Source organism: Clinocottus analis, unplaced genomic scaffold (genome assembly GCF_023055335.1).
Source record: "Clinocottus analis isolate CAN_PGR_092001 unplaced genomic scaffold, fCliAna1.0.p SCAF_7, whole genome shotgun sequence".
In the NCBI taxonomy this organism is placed as follows: Eukaryota; Metazoa; Chordata; class Actinopteri; order Perciformes; family Cottidae; genus Clinocottus; species Clinocottus analis.
This window is the reverse complement of record NW_027176229.1, coordinates 911863-933759: the sequence shown is the minus strand read 5'-3', so window position 1 is coordinate 933759 and position 21897 is coordinate 911863. Positions and strand designations below refer to the sequence as shown.

Below are 21897 nucleotides of genomic sequence, written 5' to 3'. Positions count from 1 at the left end.
TCTGGTTTTATGAAAGCTTGTGTTTCTTGCAGCGAATGCTGGACATTCGTCTTCTCAAAGGAGGAAAACTAACTTTTTACTTTTTATCTTCTGTCTCTTCTCGCAGCCAAAGCCGGAGAAGAAAAAGAAGGAAAAGAAGAAGAAGGAAAAGGTGGAAGGAGAGGAGGTGGAAGACGATGTCAATGAAGAAGAGGAGGAGGAGGAGGAGGAGGAAGAAGAGGAGAAGGAGGAGGAGAAGAAAGAGGAGAACCAGCAGGAGGAGCAGGGCCCGAGCATCCAGAATCTGGACTTTTGGCCAAAACTCATCACGCTCATCGTCTCCATCATCGAGGAGGACAAGAACTCCTACACACCCATCATCAACCAGTCAGTGCTGACTCCAAGTGTCTTTAATTTGGCATTTCATAGACCAATGTGCCCTCATGTGCATATGTCTTACCGGGGAAATGTGGGAAACGATGCAGCCATTGCACTGTTTAGAAATACTGCTTGTAAGATGTTGAATTTACTGCAACTCACAACCGCTGGATGAGAAAATAATCATCAATCAAATCATTCAGTACATTTGTGTATAATTATCGGTTGATATGAGGCAAAAGTTTCACTGAAAGTATTTTTTTTTAATAATGTTATTTGGATTTTGTATCAGGAATTTTATTGTTTCTGCACGTTTTTTTTTACTTTAACGAAACAGTAAAATACTGGCCCACTAAATATTAATGTCAGATGTCTGTTTGTTGTTTCAAACTGTCAACGTGTGAGAAAAGCAGGAGTGTGTGTTCTGAGTCTCCAGCTGATCGGTCGTCTGTTCTCTCACTCCGTTCATCTTCAGGTTTCCTCAGGAACTCGATGTGGGGAAAGTCAGCGCGGAGGTCATGTGGAGGCTGTTCGCTCAGGACATGAAGTACGCTCTGGAGGGTAAGACTGTGTGTGTGTGTGTGTGTGTGTGTGTGTGTGTGTGTAACAGAGAGATAAAGGCTAAAGTAAAGTTCCCCTCTACATTTCATTCTTCTACTTTCTTCTCTCCATCGACTCTCTTCCTTCTCTTATGCCTTCGTCTCTTGCAGTTTTGTATAAAGTTGAACACTGCCGCTGGAAGAACGGTGAGATTTTTAGACGAACACAACGTAGCTGATAAGAAGATACAGTCAGAAGTCTCAAATCTCGAGTCTCACGTCATCTGATAATCAAGCCTGAAAATGATTACAGGGCCCAAAGAACAAGATCGTTTTAATTGAGTGTTTTTGGCAGCGGGTGTCAATGCAATACAGACTCTCTTGTAGGTCACAGAAAACTTTAAAATGCTGTAAAAAGTAAATGACATAGTGTGTTGGTTGTTCTCAGACTGTTGCTAATGTACATTTAGTTTCCAACACTGAGAAGCAATCTATAACCAGATGGATTTTCCCCCGTAGCGCTCCACATTATACTGTTTCAAGAGCCCTCTGTGTCATTTGAAGCCTGCTTAGCTACTCGATATTCTGCCTTTCGACTGTGTCTCCTATTAGACTTGTAGAAACTGAACTGCCGTCTGGCACACGGAGGTCTTTTCTGACGCATTTCATTGCTGACGAGTCCCTCAGGAGACTCATTTTCAGGCTTTTCTTTTTTTTCTGTTTGTGTTCGACCTTCCAACTCCCCAAACTCATTGCTTCATTTTGTCACTCTGTTGTCGTCTCAGCTCCCGACACATTTCGCATCCGCAAAGTTGATTTCGATGCCGGTAAGATGAGTGTGTGTGTGTGTGTGTGTGTGTGTGTGTGTGTATTTATAATTAGTCATCCATAGCGGAGATTCCCAACCTCATTTGCACTGTGGACCATGTTTTATATCGACAGGAGGAGACGACGTACTTGTTTTCAGGAGGCAAAAGATAAAGTGTCTCATGTAGCAACACTCCTTTAAATGTCTATTATTGTATTTTATAACAACAAGAGACGCACCAAACGTTCGGAAATCCTCCAGAGGTGTGCCAACTGAAGAACAGACGTGTGTTTATTATTAGCAAAGATAACGCAACCATTAACACTATACGGGCAAATACTCTTTCACGTGCAAGCTGCAAGGGGAAGAAGAGTTCAGGAGGTTCTGGTGAAACTACTTCAACAAAATCAAATGTTCAAGAGCGTCAGGTGGGGCGTCGCAGGAAAATCAAAAAGCCTCAAAGAGCAGAATGTACGCCACTCAGGAAAGTCATTTCTTTAATAACCCAAACCTTTTGACTGTAAAATCTATAATAACTTAAATTGATAATATAATATTTATGCATTCTTTTTTTCTATGTTCCTCAATTTTAAAACGTGTGTTTTCCTGCTTTAGACAAATAATTAAGGGACAGTGAAAAACATTCTTTTACTTAAGAGAAGAGAGAAAATAAGAAAACCTCGGCCTACGGGTGCTAACTAAATCAGACCAAATGAAGGAGGGGGACGTGAGCATCGCTTCCTGCATGAAGGGGCATTTATACTCTGGTTTACACGGACATACAAGACACGCATAGACCCCCTTGCATAGTCCAGTGAGCCCTCTTGCGTGCGTCACCCAAGATTTCTGACTATCCGACAAAGCAACGCGAGCCGTTCGCAGCCCGCAAGGCTGTGATTGGTCTGCTCACCACGTCCTTTCTGAGTCTCACATTTCCAGTTTCATAGCATAATACCACTGTTTTTAAAAGCCAAAGCAGAAACACGAACAATGGATCCTGATAAAGAACGTTTGGCTGAAGAGGTCTGCAAATATGAACATTTATAAAACCCGTCTGACGGAGTATCAGGACACGCAGATGTTGGTAAATTCCTGGAGGGAAATATCGGTGAACGTCGGTGTGCAGGTCAACTCTCAATGGTCATTGCGCCACCGACTGTTCTGGAGTATGGAAAAGGCGGGAACCATAAACCACAACGAGTCCGTCGATGCAACTGGGTGGCCAGACACAGTTGTAGTTGCGAGAGTGTGTATCGCCCTTGAGACTTCTCAGCATCCTTCACGTAATGCTAAATGCTGACACTGCATTACGCTTCATTCAAGTAGCAATGCTGTCGTGTCTCATATGATCATCGTCAAAGAACAAAGCAAACTCCCCTTGCTGTCAGCCGCTGAGAGGCAGCGAGGTCCGGCAGTGCGTCTGCTCGCCAAACACAGCGTCCGTAATAATAAAAACGCGCAAACAGTTCCCCGCCACGCTGCGTCTCCGTGTGCAGAGGAGCTGACCCGCCTGGGAACCACGGCCGTATAGCTGGGAAGACCAACATCATCATGCAGTGTGCTGCATCACAATGCTAGCTTCCACACACGCAGGCAATTGGGAATAATCCATTCGTCCGAGCTGCACCTCTTTGGACTGTGAGAGGAGAGAACCCACGCTGACACGGGGAATCGATACCCGGTCCATCTCGCTGTGAGGCGGCAGTGCTCGCAACCACACCACCTGCAGCCCTTTCAGAGATATATCTGGTGTTGATTTGGATGTGTGTGCGCGTGTGTGTCATTTTTGCAGAACACGAGAAGCATAAACTGTGTAAGACTGCCGACTACATGAACCTGCACTTCAAGGTCAAGTGGCTTTACAACGAGTATGTCAAGGACCTGCCGGCCTTCACCGACACTGTGCCTGAGTACCCTGGGTAAGGAACACACACACACACACGCACACACACTCTTCTCGCTCAGTGTCTCACTCTTTCTCAGTTTCCTCCAGAAAAAAGGGAGCTCATCTTTTTTTAATACAAAGTAATACAAACACATCCACACACTCCCTCACCTGGTTTGCACACTATGAATATGGATAACAGGTAATAATAATTATGACACATTGTAACAACTTTTTAAATCGGGGTGACAGGATGCGATACGATGAGACGAGTATAATTGGTGAAATAAAAAGAAACATTTCATAAATGGAATAACTAAATCAAATAAACAAGCAAACAAATGAAACTTATGAGACGCATTCGAACTGGAGAAGTGATGGAAGGAATGTCCTGAATAAAGGGATAAAAATATACCAGCTTGAGGATTAAACACTTTGGTGATTCTTTGTCAAAGCAAAAGAGCAAAGACTCCAGTTTCTCTGGCCACCTTCATGGAGGAGCTGTGTTGTTGCTGCAGGTGGTTCCTGCAGTTCGTGCTGGCCTGGCTGGCTGAGAACGAGGAGGTGTCGATGGAGTTCATGCACGGGGCGCTGGAGAGAGACAAGAGAGAAGGGGTGAGTCAAAGAGACGGTCTTCCACTCAGCTGCCATCCTACACTACATCCAGGATTTTAGCAATTCAAACAAAAAAAGGGATAAGAAATCTACCAACATGAAGTGAACATCAGGTAGGTTTTCTTGTTTTTAAAAAGCAATTTGCAGCCCAGACTGTAGTCTAACAGCATAATTGGTGTCAGTGAGATCTTTTCCTCCTGCAGCTCTGATCTTCATCAAATCACAGCTGTCAGTCACTTGTGTTAATTACCGTGTCAGCAATCAATACAAATCCATCAGCCCAGGTCAGGGAATTAAAAAACACGTCTAAAAGAACAAATCTAATAGCCAATTTCATCACACTACACATTTTAACCTACATGTGAAACGTTGCCATGTATAAGATGTCAGTAACTGTCTTACTTTTTATGTCTTTTACTTCTGATTTCTTTCCACTGAAACATCAACAACGCTCCCCGTTGGATATAAATGTACAATCTCACTCAATTTCCTGTTTCCTGTGGACAGATAAATTGCCTCGCCAGACACCAGAATTGAATTTGTGAGATAAAGGAAACAGTTTACAGGCTCCTCAGTTAGTGGAGATGAGACGTGATAGTGGCGATTCAAGCTATTGTGACGGGTGTAATACGTTCATGTTTGCGTCATTTCTATTTGCACACACTCAAGAACTGCAACTCAGTGCTCCAAACAAGAACATAAAATGAATGTTGGAAAAAAAATCTAATTAACAGTCACATTGAAGAATCATAACTGCTTCTAAATTAATGCTACACATTTTATTCTAACAATAAAAACAACTTCATTAAGGAACAGAACCATATTTGACATCATGTACCAGCCACTTCCTGACTGTTGGTTCACTGAAATCCACGACCAGATGAAAGACGCCATGGTCTCTGTGACCTTTGTGTTCAAGGGGGCTTTGACGGGGGCGCGATGATGGACACGATGATGGACAAGTGTTGTCTCTTGAAAACCGCCTGTTGGTCCCGCAGCGGCACTTCATCTCCAGGGAACTCTGCCGTTGAGCTGAGTTTCCTGAGGCTCTTGGGCAACAATCTGACCGTACAAAGTGTCATTTTGATGCACTCAAAATGGTTTTATTGGCCAACAGAGGAGCGTTCACAAGCTTTCAGATCGGCATTGCTGATTTTTTTTCCAGTAGGAGAATATGCGGAGGAATGCTTGTGTTTATCTTCTCCCTCGGCTCCGTACAGATGGTTTCTCTCTCTTCAGTCTCGCTCACATGGCTCTGTGAAGGCTGAGCAGACGGCAAATTGCAGCCAGTTATGATATTAAGAAAAGGATTTCATCGCTCAGGAAAGTAAGAACAGCAGCAGCGATCGTTTTTAGGACATATTTTCTCACGTCGGTCATGAGGTTAACAGTTGAAACGTATACAGAGCGCCTGCTCCTATGGGTTGAGGAGAGGCTGGAGGAAGATTTAGGGAGGAACAGGCTCTGCACCTAACACGGTGGTGACTCTGTGTGTTATCTCAAAGGATAATACTCACCGAGTTGAGTATAATGCCCAGCCGTTCATCTCACCCTGCAGTTGTGTCGTTAGGATTTTACATGAGTGTATTGGGATTCTCCAGGGTGTTTTGGGGTCATTTTACTGTCGGTCCCTGGAAAGGCTGTACCTTGTTATCAACCCTCATCAAGCAAGTATAACGTCTATCTTACTACCTATGTTCCACTCCTTTTTCAAGACACACTACACATGTTTTCAGCCCAGGCTTCTTACCCTAACATCCTCTGGCTGCTTCAGTCGTCACCTCAGAATCACACTTTTAAGGACGGGGAAGACGGATCACATCTGTGAAGAGAACTGAAGTCCTTCTAAAGTTTGATCCCAGCTTACAAGTTCTTTTTCTTTCTTTCCCTCTATGAAATCATATATGAGTTTATTTTTATGAAACAGGTTCAAAACACACGCAGAGGTTAGTTGTATTCAGGACTGTCTCCATATAGATTATCCCACGTCAACTATCAGTCATCTGTAGAAAAATACACATACACAGGTTAGATGTATTGAAGGATTGTCAACATGTACCATCATTCTTCTGTAGGAAAAATAGCTTGTCATTTAAAATCTGTCCTTTCTGTAAAAGCAAAGAGGCATTTAGTTGAGTCCGGTTACCTATGAACTGGGAGATTCTCAGTCTAGTCTCCTGGGGAGGATCGGAAAGATCTTCTGGTGTCACAAGTGTCACTCGGTCTCTAAAAGCCCCTTAAGGCTGGGTAAATGTAACATTTCTTATCTCCAGGCTCAGAGATCTGGGGAAGTCCGCTATCTCCAGTCAGGGAGCAGTGTACATGCACACAGAAGCCCCTCCTCCTCCTCCTTAACGCGTGTCAAAGTGACATCAGCCATTTCTTAGCCACTCATAGCGACAGAGGAGAATGCTTCATCATCCATCTCTCAGTCATGCCGAGCAAGCGTGGAGAAGCTACCTCGTCAATCTCCTCGCCGCTCACAGCGAGCGTGGGAGTCCGCCACATACCAAAGGAACACAAGATGACTTTACTCCTTTTTCTCTCTACAGCAGACAAAAGAACCTCATACTTTGACACAAAATTAGTTGCACAATATCCACGATATAGTAATGATTATATTCTAATAATTCATATAGTAATGATTATACAGATTTATCTGAAACACAAGTAGACTTGTAGAGCTTTCATTCAAAAACCACAATCACCCAACACAGTAGAGAAGCATCGATGCCTTTGCAGAGTAAAGTCATGTGTGCTTGTTATTGAGTCATGTGTGCTTGTTATTGAGCTCTCTGCATTGACCGTCGTTCAGATGAAGGAAAGGGCTGCATTTTAATGTTTAATGTTTGTTTTTTTTCTTTCAAATTGGCCACAGACGCAGGTCAGGGTATAAAAACGCAGGCGGGACGTTTACATTGAGGATGCTTCCGTCTTCACAGGAAACAATTTAAGTTGTAGTTTTGGTTTGACAGCAGCTCTCCGTCTCCACTCTGCTCCTCACAATGACCTTCATACTGACTCGTACGTCCTCTACCTCCCTACTTTAATCATAATAACTCAAACCATTCATTTGTTCTTGTCCTATCTACTGTAGCCGTACTCATTATATTTATTATACTCTGAAGCGTGTAGTATTTTACTCAGTAAACATATCCTCTCCCTCTTTCCTCTCTTAAGTAGTCTGATGGCATAGCTCTTGTGGAGTGGGAGACTACGAGGAGTCCATTAGAGACAGATGTTATAGAGGAACTGTTAAATGCCTATCGTTCCCCTTTGGCTCTTAAAGAACCATTTATGGATCTGTGTACTGTAGGTTTCTAAGAGGATGAGAGAAAGACCACAGGGCACAACTCAGAACTCGGCCCTTTGGGAAATATACCACTCAAACCTTCTGGGGCACCTTTCACATTCAGGTTTGAGCCTTAAGCTCAGCAGGAACGGGTGAATTTATCTGAAAGACCACATGATTGGTGCAACTCTTCAATAAGCCCTTTATTCCCAGAACAGCAATCATTTCAAAATGAATAATAATAATTGTACTGGTCAGAGTGCCCTGCATATATAGTAATTACGCCAGAGTACAGCTACAGCAGCTAGGACAAGAACAAATGAATGGTTATTATTTGATTAAAGTAAGGAGGGAGAGGACGTACGAGTCAGTATGAAGGTCATCGTGAGGAGCAGAGTGGAGACGGAGAGCTGCTGTCAAACAAAAATACAACTTAAGTGGTTTTCTGTGAAGACGGGAGTCTTTTTTGTGAAGACTGTATGAGTGTATCAAGTGGAAATTCACTTTCATATGAGAAGTAGCTTATTTGTAAGATTCATACCAAGTGTCTGTATGAGGACACGTTGCAGAGGCACAGATGAGCTGCAGCTAAGACCCTCACTGGTTTGACCTTTTGGAAACCGTGCAAAATTCCTCCCGCGCCCATTTTAAGTCCCAGCATGCCCCATTTAGACAATCTTTTGGCATAAAATACGTAATTTTTCCATTTTTGAACCGAACGACACAGTTTTTTGACTAAAAATCCTTTGTAACAGGTCAAGGCTTTGTTTTATTCTTTTTTCTTTTGGTCCTAATCTATCCAAAAAGGTGTCTTATTGACCGGTCCAGAAGAAATTTTTGGGGAATCTGGCTCATATCATGCTGGATGTTCATATCAAAATATCTTTTAAGGGTTATTTTCTTGCAGATATACATTTTTTTCTATTCTAACAAAGCTGTTCTCTCTACAAGAGTGTGTGTGTATGTGTGTTTGTGTGTGTGCGTATGTGCGTGCGTATGTGTGTGTGATTAAATAAAAGAGGAGAACTCGTGGGCTACAATGTGTCTTCTCCTCCTCCTCTTCCTCTTCCCCCTGCAGTTCCAGCAGACGTCTGAGCACGCTCTGTTCTCCAGCTCGGTGGTGGACATCTTCACTCAGCTCAACCAGAGCTTTGAGATCATTAAGAAGCTGGACTGCCCCGATCCCGCTGTGGTGGCCCATTACAACCGTCGCTTCGCCAAGGTGAGAGTCGTCGCTCAGCGAACCTGGGTTTCTGTTTCCACCACAGGGATTCTATCTCCCCGGGATCTCTGTGGACTTTTCTCTGTAAACCTTTCTCTGTGGACTGCATGTCCCTCATTTACAATAAAAGCACATACGCAGCAATCCTTTAACGCTGACAATTATTTGTATGTGCGTTAACTGCATTTTTTGTTGTTGTGTGCATTGGGAGGGGCTTATCACTGCCGCACACAGGTGCTGCACTTTAAATCTCTCCCAGACGGCAAAGTTCAGACCTGCTTTTACTTTGAAGCCGATTTCGGTATGTGCGCGCGCGCTTACACAGCCTCACCGACCGGCAGTGAAAGCATGTATTGTTGTGTAGTTTCTGTTCTCAACGAGCAGCGGGTGCTCTCTGCCGCCCACAGGCGGTCAGTCTCACAGGCGGTCAGTCTCACAGGCGGTCAGTCTCACAGGCGGTCAGTCTCACAGGCGGTCAGTCTCACAGGCGGTCAGTCTCACAGGCGGTCAGTCTCACAGGCGCTCAGTCTCACAGGCTGTCAGTCTCACAGGCCGTCAGTCTCACAGGCGGTCAGTCTCACAGGCGCTCAGTCTCACAGGCTGTCAGTCTCACAGGCGGTCAGTCTCACAGGCGGTCAGTCTCACAGGCGGTCAGTCTCACAGGCGGTCAGTCTCACAGGCGGTCAGTCTCACAGGCCGTCAGTCTCACAGGCCGTCAGTCTCACAGGCTGTCAGTCTCACAGGCCGTCAGTCTCACAGGCGCTCAGTCTCACAGGCCGTCAGTCTCACAGGAGCCTCGCTGCAGGCTCCAAGTCCAGACTGGACATTAATCGTATGTGCAAAGCTGATGCTGATCCTGATCTTAGTTCTCTTTGGATCTACCTCCACATGAGAACAAACATTCTCAGTGATGAAGTTTTACAGATCAGATCCTCTCTCACTGATACCTGTCAGCTGTCCTTCACATCTCCACCTCATTCAACCAGACGTCAGTGCACTTGTTCAACACAACACAGACTGGACTTTTATCACTGAGGAAGAACTGAACTGAAAACATGAAAAGCACTTATTGCTTTTGTATAAAGTGAATCAACTGCTGGTCTTTAACATCTTTAAGGTAAGAAACAGACTGAACATGGACCAAAGAAGCAGTGGCTTGTCCCTCACAGGGACCCTTACTACTGAACATGGACCAAAGAAGTTTGAGTTGAGTTGAGTTTCTCAATACAGAATATAGCTCAAAGCTCAACATGGAGCATGAACTGAGAGCGGCCGTATAAACTCTGCAACGCTGCTTTAAAAAGATTTGTCAAGGAAAGCAGCTCACTGCAGCCAATAATGGATACAACCTGATGCTCACACATCTGCACTCATTCTGGTTTGCACAGGTTGAACGTTATTGTTATCTGGAAAATATATTCAGTGAAAAACAGGTTATTTGCACCTACAATAGCTAATATTTTTGCCAAAATATAATTATTTTTTTTGCACAGATATAACTTTATTTGCGTTGTTCTAATCAAGTAATTGCACATTAGTTTTTGTCTGATGGAGCAATCTGGTTTACGTGAAAGAGATTGACATGTTCTTTATTCTATTATTTGAAAAAGCACGGATGGAAGGGTCACAAAAGGTTGGATCATTTTGTTACAGTGTTGTTGGGGCCTGAACTTTGTTTGTTCTTTCTCTAAAGTGGGGCATGACTGAAAACATTTGAGAACCACTGTCTTAATCAGAAAATGCGTGTTGCCGGCTTTTACAGGAAAGTGCATGAACAATTAAAAGCAATTTTTTCGTAAGAGATCGTATGAGGACTGAGGAACAGATGCATCTTAGACCCTCACTGGTTGAAATCCAGTCCTCTCTAGAGCTTCGACTGACACAACTTTTGAATCTTTTGTGCCTTTGAGGTATTGACTGAAGAGTTTCGGGTTTGTGTTACAGTGCTTTTATTGAACCTTTCAAGCCATATTTCTTTCTTCAGATTTAATTTAAGGCGGTTGCTTTTAGGCACAGCCATTAAATCTAACAAAGCTTTTCTCTGCAGAAGACTTGTGCGCACCTACATTTGTATTTATGTGTGTGTGGTGTGATGGTTGGATCAATATGGGACTCATTAAATAAAGAATGGCTAATGTAAGCCATCCCTCTGAGCCGTCCATCTCTCTGTCCCCGGCCCTTGGCTTCTATTCATTTTCTACCACTCCACTCATGTTCCTCCACCTTTTCATCTCCTCCCTTCCTGAGTCTGTCTCATCTCAACGTGAACTCTCTGGCTTGTTTTTTCTTCGCCTCTAGATATTTTCTGTCTATATCTGCTTCTTATTTCTATCTTCTTTCCGCATCTCGTCAAGTTTCTCTCTTTGCAAACTCCTTCAGTTCCTTATTCTTTCTCTCTCTCTTATTCTCTTCTCTGCCTTCGGGCCAGCATAGTAATAACTGATTTTGGGAAAGGTTTGAGTTGTCAGCTGCAGAAAAGAGAGGGGGGCGGGCGTACAATGAGAGGGAACCATTATAAGTAAAGCAGGCAGCCATCAGGCCCAATGTTTAATGCATGAATGTAAGACAGCCATGCTGACTCTGCAGAATGTAGGGAAAGCTGTGAGGTCAAACGCTCGCTTTTTGTCATTTTCTGTCCCCGAGTAAACATCACGGCCGACAAATGAACTGTTGGGCTGATTTAAAAGTCCCCCGTGTAGTTTGTATCATCAAAGCAAAGCAGCTTTTTCACCAACGGGCTCGCGGTTACGTAGCAGTTGTGTACTCTTTTTAAAGTCAAGCCCACTTGGTATGGTATTGGCTTCAACCAGATGTTTATTCAGGTAGTCAGTTCCAGCAGATTCGTGACAACGGCCTGGCAAAGCAACAAAAACACATGGGCTTCCCGTAGCCAGGTAACAGCTCCGGTACTGACAAAGCAAACAAACAATCACCTTCATTTACAACCTACATCAATTATATGAACAAATATACACTTATTTAGCTAGCACAACGAAGCTTAATACGAATCCACCTAGCACGGAGACAACGTGCAGCAGACTGGACAGAACACACAGGGTCCACCACTCTAGTACGCAGGGGCCCAGTAGGGGCGGGGCTCTAATGTATCATAGCACGCTAGTTTCCGTGGCCGACTGACAACACATATTACTACAGGACAGTGATGGCAAGTGGAATCATCAACTCTGTTACAGTTACACTCGTCTTCTCGCCGTGACTTCGTCATCTGATCAGGGTTAACTGTCAAGATCTTGATCGCACTGGGATCCGCTCAGCCAGACCACGTGGCGGTGGCCTGACTGGAGTAAGATGTGGACAGCATGTGGGAACAATCCCCAATAAGGACTATTGAAGTGGATTTACCTCAAAAGATGATCCACTGAGTCACAGACGTCTCTTTCACGATATGGGTATAAAGTCTTTTTTTAGGCCAAACGGTGTGTGTCGTGATGGATCTAGAAATTTTTTCTTCCACCACTTTTGTCACTATCTTAAAATTTGCTTCAAAGCCCGGCGCTCTTCCTGGGGCCTCGGTTGCTGATGAAAAAACAACATTTCCTGATATTGCTGCTTTAAAATAAATACTATTAAGGAACAAAATAACAGGGGGACTTTTATTGTGGATCATCGACAGGAACATGTGTGTTAATCACCAAAACAGCTGAATTTGATCATAGCAGCTGCTCTTCAGTAAAACCTTATACGTCCAAAAGAAAGAAAAATTAAGATGTCCCTTGAGTGCCGCCTCCAGTCTTTGATTGGCAGAGAGGGTGGATCCAAAAACAGAAAAATTGCCCACATAACGCCTAAGATGTGTTGCAAAATTAACGGACGCAGAGTGTGGTACCAACTAGTCACTCATATTGGACTCGAACTTGTTGTCATAGTAGCGCCCAACACTTTCCAGACACCAAATGGAATAAACTAAATAAACTAAACACACAAAATTATATATAATATATATACACAAGAGAATACGAATAACTGTGCAGTGTGTATTTAAGGACATTAATTAAGTTTAAACAGAGTGTGCGTAATACAACGTATGTGGAGTGTATATGAAGTGTAAATCAACATAAACATAAATAATATGGTGTGTAGGTTTTGTCCGTGAAAACCAGGGGCCGTCACACATGTCTCACCTGCCGAGCAAACAAACCAAATCAAGGTGTTCAGATTCACCACCCACAGAAGTAACCATGTTGTCTCTGTGTGTGTGTGTGTGTGTGTGTGTGTGTGTGTGTGTGTGTGTGTGTGTGTGTGTGTGTGTGTGTGTGTGTGTGTGTGTGTGTGTGTGTGTGTGTGTGTGTGTGTGTGTGTGTGTGTGTGTGTGTGTGTGTGTGTGTGTGTGTGTGTGTGTGTGGTCCTGTTTCCGCAGACGATCACCAAAGTGCTGCTGCAGTACTGTGCCCTGCTGGCCAAGAGCTTCCCCTCCTACTGTGAGAAGGAGAAGATAGTGAGTACTGCTGCTCCACTCCGAGCCCTTTGGAAGCTGGAGCGATCCCGGTGGAGTGGATTCCTGTTTCATGTGCTGCTGTCACTCTTTCCCAACTACCTTTGTTCTCTCTCTCTCTCTCTCTCTCTCTCTCTCTCTCTCTCTCTCTCTCTCTCTCTCTGTCTCTATCTCTCACTTCGCATCTTGTTTCGTCCCCTGACCACCTGTTGTCTTCCTCATCCATCTTCCTTCTTCCAGCCCTGTGTGCTGATGAACAACATCCAGCAGATGAGGGTCCTGTTGGAGAAGATGTTCGAGTCGATGGGAGCAAAACAGGTGAGCGCGAACAGATAAACACACACACAATCACACACACACACACACACACACACACACACACACACAATCACACACATTACACACACACATGTTTTGGTTTTTTATGCCACAGAGACCTGAGGGTTTCTCACTTCAACCTGCAGCCATTGACGAGGTCTTGCTCTCTGGTTCAAGGTCAAAATGCTGAGATGAGTTTTTAAAGCGGTCTTTCTCAAACCTTTTTTTTCCCCTGAGAAACCATCGAGCCCCAATTCACAAAAGGACTAACTTATACATCTTGACAGTGACTGTGCATAAATGAACGTTCCCGACCATTTTAACTTTTTTTTTTTTTTTTTTTGTGACTAATTTTTAAGATCCAAATTAGCCCCTCTCTGGTAATCTGTCAATTATCTCCACAATCAATCAATTTCTTTGGTCCGGAACAGGCCTCGTCATTTCTGCATAACCTTCTATTTACTTGAGTAGCAGCCACTTTGTCCACAACACACCAGCAGGTCCCGACCCGGTCTTTGGGACCTGCTGCTTTAAAGTACACAGCTGGAATCTATCAGCTGTCCCTGAAGCGATCTCCATCAAAGAAGTGTTTGTAAAATGGTTTCGCAGACCAGATTTGTGGGAAAAGAGTGACGTGAAAAAGAAACTCCAGCACGACACACAGAGGGATGATGTAACCTTTTATTTCAGACCCCAGAGGGTGTTTTGAAAATGACACAACTCGGTTTAAACTTTCTTTCAAGCAAAGATGGCAATGAAAACATCAACTAAGTGGGAATTTGTCGTTAACTGTTTTCAGTTTTATACAGGAAATCTCACAAACACAGTTTACACAGTTTGGGACACGCGGTGGTGAACACCGGCCTGGTGGGTTCAAGTTCTGGTTTGTTGGAGTTGTTGTCCATCCGTCTCCCCAACCGCACACCAGAAATGGTACTTGTCCATATTTAATTCTTCTTCATCTGACTGTTGCATAGTCATATTGATTCATTTGCTTTGTGTGTCCTCCACAAAAAAGGATCCTGATTGACTTTTCGTTGGCAGAATTTTTTGTCCTGAACGACACAAAAAAAAGCAATAAATTACATTTCAGGACTATTTCACCACTTTCCATGACACTGGGCCGCTCCAGTGCATAGACAGACCCATGTAGGTCACCTGGCCGTCCTCCAGGTGTGACCTAATCACTGTGATGGAAGCATTTTATATGTATTTGGGTTCATCTGTAGAGTTCTCTGCATGCAGGAATCTGTATTTCTCTGTTCTTTCATTTTAAAACGGAGATGAAAAGGGGTTTGTATTCCGGTATAGTTGCAACCTTTCATGTGCGAACCTCGGGAAATAGTTGGAAAACATGTTATTTTGTGTAGAAATAAATGGAGTGTATCTGTTCTCCCGTGACATTCACGTGACTATTCAGTCTTGCGTGAATGTGAAGTCACTGTGCTGATATATTCATTGGTTTGGCAGAAGTGGGTGTAAAAGCTGCAGCAGGTGTTCAGAAAAAGAAATGTGTGTGCATGTGCACACATATCATGCAAGTTAATGTACGTGAGGTGAGAATGAGTGTGTGTGTGTGTGTTTCTCTCTACAGTTCACTGCTGAGGAGGAGATGGTATGTCTAGCTTTACCTCTTTTCACCCTCGCTCCCCTTTCCCCAAGTTGCTCCTGGAACAAGAACATCTGAGATAAACAAGTTCATTAAAGCAACAACAGAAACACCCTGATCCCCAGTAGTGTGTACCAGTCTGCTTTTAGTTTGATCCCAATTTACTTGTCAACTCTTCCTCCTCCTTCCTTCCTCCTCCTCCTTCGTAGACTCCCAGTTTGTACTCCCAGAAATAGACTTTTGGTTTTCCTCTCCACCTGACATGATGAAAGTCAAAAAGAACAAACGTGTGTTCTGCTTCTCTCCAAAAGCTTGAGAACGAGGAGGAACCCGAGGAGTTAGATGAGGAGGTGGGTCACAGCCTCGAATCTCCCGTTCAGTTTGGATACTGCGTAGTGTTCTTCAACTGGTTTGACTGGTCCCACACACCGCTGTACCTAGAAATGCTTTGAATCAAAGCCTATTGTGTGTATCGGCTTGCTTGGCTGCAAGTCTGTTGGTTTAGGTTAGATATAGATGGAGGGATGGATGGATGGATGGATGGATGGATGGATGGATGGATGGATGGATGGATGGATGGATGGATGGATGGATGGATGGATGGATGGATGGATGGATGGATGGATGGATGGATGGATGGATGGATGGATGGATGGATGGATGGATGGATGGATGGATGGATGGATGGATGGATGGATACTTTATAATCCTCAAGGGGAAATGTGTTGTCAGAGTAGCGCCCAACACTTTACAGACACCAAATGGAATAAACTAAATAAACAAACTGAACACACAAAATAAAATATAAGAACAGGGATAAAATATATATACAAAATGATTTATTATAATTAAAATTAAAAATATATATACATACATACAATAGAATACAAATAACTGTGCAAATAAATGTAAACAATGTGCAAAATATGTTAAATATAAATAGTTTTGGGAAATCTGAATAAATCCTTCCTTGTACTTTCTTTTTAAATAGCAAATACAACTCAAAGTATGGACCTGAACATGCTCCTGATGTGTCTCCTTTAACCGCAGCAAGACTGTCTCTTATGCGTTTATTTTTTCTTTTTAAAATCACTTTCTTTGTCCTTGTGTGTCATATGTGTTTATGATTTGCTTATTTTTATTTCCACACCATCTCCACCAGGCCGTCACTGACAATGAAGGGGAGGATGACATGGTGGGTAGGCTGCATCAGCAAAAGCTGCCAGCAAAAAAACTTAAAACAATTAGTTTTTTTCTAAATATCCTATTATTCTTTTGTTTGTCTTTGTCTATTTTCTTTTTGTCTCCTCTCCCTTTCTTTTTTTTTTTAATCCATTTCAACCTCCAGTCTGGCTGCTCAGACTCAGAGGGATCTGAGGTAAGAGAGAATTAATTAAGAAAGAAAAGACTTACAATCATTTTTTAGACTAAACCACATGTATAGCTGTGTGTATTCCTGGCCCTCAGCAGTCACATCTTTGTTTGTGCAGGTAGAGGTTTTATGTCGACGGGCACCTCAGCAGCAGCTCTGCTCGTCGGGTATTTGGAACCAAAATGTGTTTTTAATTCAAATTATAGTTTCGACTCGTAAGCAGAATTTCACAACTGAATTGATCATTTTTATGTATGATCAGAATCAACTTTAATGGCCATGTAGTGGCCCATTAACGCAGGTGGAGATGTCTGATTAGTTGTTCAATTGTTCATCTGACTGACTGATATTACTTATATATATATATATATATATATATATATATATATATATATATTTGATTTAGTGTGCACTGGTTGAGAATAATGTTGGGTCCTACTGTGGCTACGTCCTCACTAAACGTCCACACAACGTTAAATGTAGAGTATATCTTTTTTTAACCTTTATTTTGGCAGGATATTCAATTCAGTTTATTTTGCATAGCCCAAAATCACAAATTCTAATTTGCCTTGTAGGGCTTTACAGTCTGTACGCATGACATCCCTGTCCCAGGACCTCACATCGGATCAGGAACAATTCTAAAAGTAGAAAAAAAAGCTCCTCGGGGAAACAGGAAGAATCCTTCAGGAGAGCAACAGAGCACAGCGTCTTTGAGATTTGAAGTCTGGGAGTCCTGGCAGCTTTAAAAGTTTCACATAAAAGTTTTTAAAAAAAGCCTGTCAACATGTTGAATTTTACATGAGACACAAGCTACAGACAGAATGAGTGAGCAGTGTTGTTCATAGCGGGACATTCAGAGGTCAGATCGGTCCTTAATCCTGTTTTTATGATCTTCATCAAAGTGTCTTTAATTATTTAATGCACTTTTGACAAAAACGATGCGGTTTCTAGGAATGACATTCATAATTTGTCCATATGAAGGTTGAAGCTACTGATTTTCAACAGTTTGTGCGGCTTCAACAAGAAGATGCAACCGTGTTTTGTTCTGCGGTTGTGATGTGAAGACGTGACGAGAAGAAACCTACTTTTCTTTTTTTGTCAACAATCTTCTACCTTTTGGGATGTTTTACACAAAGCAGACTTAACAGAAAACTAAACTAAATTATCTGTCTGTTACATTCACACCGTGCACAGGGAATCACATTTTAAGATTTCCTCTAGTCCTCAGTCACTAAATTATTGTTGCCTTGCCTCCACGCAGTCGTAGCGTTCACTGCTGAGGCTAAACAGTAACAGTAAATAAATAGCCAGCTTTGATCTTGCTCTAAAGCACTGATTTATATCATAATGATATCTCAATAACTTTAAATATTGATGACTAAATAAGCTCACAAAGCTCAGCTGTGTGACAGCCGCCTGGCAATGTTGGATTCAAATGTCAAGCGGTCTAAGATCCCATGAGAACATTACTATATTAAACACATTATTGAAATGATTTTTGCACTTTTACACTTATCAAGCGGCTATTACCTCTTTGAATTCCCCCATCTGCCTCTCCATGATACAGCCGATAAATCTCTCCACATCCCTGAAGCCAGAACGCCTCACAAAGCTCCACATGCTAGCATGAGCTCATGTACAGCTGAGCGCTAACACAGCCTCCCTCCTTCTGTGAGTGCTTAGTAGACTCGACAATGGGCTGCCAGATAATTGAATTTAATAGTGTGTAAAATGTTGTATTTAGCAGCCACTTAATGGCTTTTTGAAAAGGCTTAGTTAGACCGTAGGGGGGTAATGGCTGAAGTCATTGTTATCTTAAATGACAGTCAGAGTGATCTCGGCCGGCTAAATGTGCTCCTCGTTGTTACAGTTGTGGCCTTAGATAAATGTACATATATTGTGTCTGATATGGTATGTCTGGAGAGGATTTGTGTGTTTGGTAACGTTCCCCCACATATCGGTTGGTATGATATCTTACCAAACGTTGCTCCTGTTTTTTGTTTTTTTTAAAGGGCAAGATTGCTAATGCTGCACTGCTTGTCCTGTCTGTCCTTTCCTATCTGTCCTGTCCTGACTTGACCTATCCTTTCCTTTACTGTCTGTACTGTCCTTTAATGATTTATCCTGTCCTTTCTGCCCTTTCCTTTCTGTCCTGTCCTATCCTGTCTTTTCCTGCCCTTTCCTTTCTGTCCTGTCCTGACTTGACCTGTCATTTCCTGTTCTATCCTGTCTTGTCCTTTCCTATTTATCCTCTCCTGACTTATCGTTTCCTTTCCTCTCGTGTCTTTTCCTACCGGTCCTTTTTCTTTCCTGTCCTGTCATAACTTGTCCTGTCTACATTTAGGTTGACAACAAAGAGAAGGAGAACAAGGTTGGTTGGTCCGGCTCAGTGGCCACTGATGTGATGTTTGTTACTTTAAATCAGGACTTTGTGTGCTGTGTGTTGTGCTGTATTTGAGTTCCTAGACTGTATGTTTATGTTCAGTTTTGGCCAAAATGAAGATTTGACGGTTTATCGTGAGATCCATTTCATTCAAAGCTGCATGTTAAGGCTGATAGACTCTAAATGACGCTCAGAGGAAAGTGTTCAATTCCTGCACACGTGTGGACCAACGATCTGTGACAACAGAATCCTGGTTTCCACATTTTTAGTCACTCGAACAATTTGAAGTCACTTCTTTTCAGGAAGAAAAGTCAGCGCAGCACTGATCAGAGTCAACTTCTATTCAAACTGGTAAAAGAAGGTGAATCTCAGTTTGTGGGTCGATTCATCGTTGATGGGAAAAAAAGTCCACTAGTGCAGCTTTAACCGCTGATCTTAGTGCAGAATATTGGAAGGATGTTAAAGTTGATTCATAACAGAAACATCCCATTACATATTGGTTTTGACCAGAAGGCAAGTATCTCTCTGGGAGCTATCACTGGTCCCTGAATCCCAGTCCTCTAACAGAAAAAGTCTGTTTGTATTCACGATGCAGATTATCATCTTGTGTATAACATTAAGCGCCTGTTTCCCCCCAGACGTCTCTTTGTCTTGCTCGCAGCGTTTAAAAAAGATGCTCCAGGGAGCGCTGGCTGCTACATGGTGCCTGCTGTTACTCCAGTCGTTAAAGTGGGGAACAAAAGCTTGAGATATTTTAAACTCAGCTGTTGAGAACACACAACAGAGCATCTAATCTCTCGAATCAAGGAAGTAGTGGTCGTGTAGCATTGGTGTCAATTAAGAGCAGATATGTTCTCAAACCTCAATACTCTGCTGGGTGTAGAAGTGTGACTTGGGGGATTATTGTAGAAGTGGATGTTTTGGCTCGTGTAAGTTGTTTGGCGCCTGTCCTCCCGTAGGACGAGTCCTCGCACTATGACGACAGCGAGGAGGAGCAGGAGAAGGTTTGTGTGTTTTCTTTGCATCTGGTTCCTCCAACATTTCCACAAACTAACCTCTCCTCTCCTGCCGGCTGTCGTCCCAGAGCGGACTGAAACCCTCACATGTGGTTCACCAGGTCCTCCATCCACCTCACTACAGTCTCTCATTTCTAGGATGGTTTGTGTGTTTGTGTGTGCAGGTGCACGTGTTTGTGTTTCCACATTTCCTTTCTTCCATTACCGTGTTGTCTTCCTCATGCCGTCTGTTTGTTGTTTTCTGTCTTTAATGTCTTTGTTTCATTTCTTTCTTTGTACCAAAGCTTGATAAGGAAAAGGTGAGCAGCCAAAGTTCCTCCTGAGCCTTTTTCATACTAAACCATGATTGTTTTTTTTATTTTAATTCTTATTGACATTTCTGTCGTTTTTTTTTCTTCTTCTTTTTCTCATCTTCCAAGTCTGAGTCCAAGAAGGAAAAGGTGTGTTTGCAACTTAGCTGTGTGCGTGCAAACTGGACATATGGAGGGATGTGTGTGGCTGATCTTGATGGCAAATGTGTCATTACGTCTATAACAATAACTTAATCTTGATCTAACCTTAAAGCAGCTTTACTTAGTATTTTCTTTATAATAAAGTATTGAGTGACAGTGTGAAAACAATGTAAACGGGTTCAGCAGTAGTTTAATCCACTCATCATTCCCTGAATCTGCAGCTCTGTTGTGAGCTTCACGGCTCACTGTTTGACTGCTGGACATGCAACTGTCCAGCAGACGGACACAGCTGGAGACCAGCGGGGGAACGTCGTGGAGCATTCAAGGGAATATCAGGATCATCAGGGGGAATAAAACAGACCACCATGCTGCTCGTACATGCCGCCTGTGAAGGGTCCAGTTTGCCCCAATGTGCCCTAAAGAAATCTGGTTAAATCAAAATAATCTACCATCATTTTAAGACAAGGAAAAAATAATAATGATAATGATAACAGGATATTAATTTATACACTTGTATAATCTCCTGAACATATAAATGCTACATTTCACTATGAGTGAAACAGTATGTAGGTAGGTAGGTATAAAAAGATAGACTGGAAAGAGAGCAGCAGAAGTGAGTTCAGGTGACGTCATGTTAATGATCCTCATGATCTCTGTTCAAAGTGGTCTGAGTATGTTTTTCCAAAAGTCTAAATCCTGCGCGTGCTTAATTAATAACGCTGTCGGAAAAACACACTGTATACCCTTAAAATATGTAGGCTTTGCTTTTCGGACGTTTCTATCACTCCTCAGAGGGGGACGTGACCTCACCAGCTGGATTCAAGACCTGAGAATCAGCAGACACATAGAGCTGTGAGCGTCTCACCTGCAGACAACAATCTACTTTATTAATATGAGTCACTGTCCGGAGGGACTGAAAGGCCAACAGGGAAGGTGAACCTCGTAAAAATGAGCAAAAAGAGTCCGTCTGTAATGCATGTCAGCGTGTGAATGAACGTTGTGTTTACACTGAAGCGTCTGAAGCTCACTCACACGTGTGTGTGTGTCCTTGCAGGCTGAAAAGAAAGACACAGAGAAGCAGGTTGGTTCCTCTTTCTGACCCGAGACTTCAGCTTCTCTAACATTCATGTGTCAGAAGAAGACTCTTTCTCCCTCGATACCCTCTGAACGTCTGTTTTTTGTAGTAATTTCACTGTACGTTCAAGTCACTGTAGAGTGTGTGTGTGTGTGTGTGTGTGTATATATATATATGTGTATATATACATATATATATGTGTATATATATATGTGTATATATATATATGTATATATATGTATATATATATATAAAACATATATATAACATATATACATATGTATATATATAACATATGTATATATATATGTTATATATATACATATGTTATATATATGTTATATATATATATATATATATATATATATATATATATATATATATGTATATATATATATATATATATATGTTATATTATATGTATATACTGTATTATTTTTTTCTAAGCCAGTTCCCATAGAAATAGTTTTTTGGTGAGAAAAAGAGATATTAACAGTGAAG

General features: G+C 42.4%; 1 protein-coding gene across 1 annotated transcript in view; it reads left to right on the top strand.

Annotated features, from left to right (window-relative positions):
* The window catches only part of LOC137805059 (protein unc-13 homolog B-like), a 77513-nt gene that overhangs the window by 43660 nt on the left and 11956 nt on the right, over nt 1-21897 (top strand). The window contains exons 18-24 of the mRNA XM_068604727.1: nt 107-366; nt 833-918; nt 3497-3623; nt 4108-4204; nt 8575-8718; nt 13097-13174; nt 13412-13489. Of these exons, the coding sequence (XP_068460828.1) occupies nt 107-366; nt 833-918; nt 3497-3623; nt 4108-4204; nt 8575-8718; nt 13097-13174; nt 13412-13489 (870 nt within the window). The remainder of the gene's footprint in view (nt 1-106; nt 367-832; nt 919-3496; nt 3624-4107; nt 4205-8574; nt 8719-13096; nt 13175-13411; nt 13490-21897) is intronic.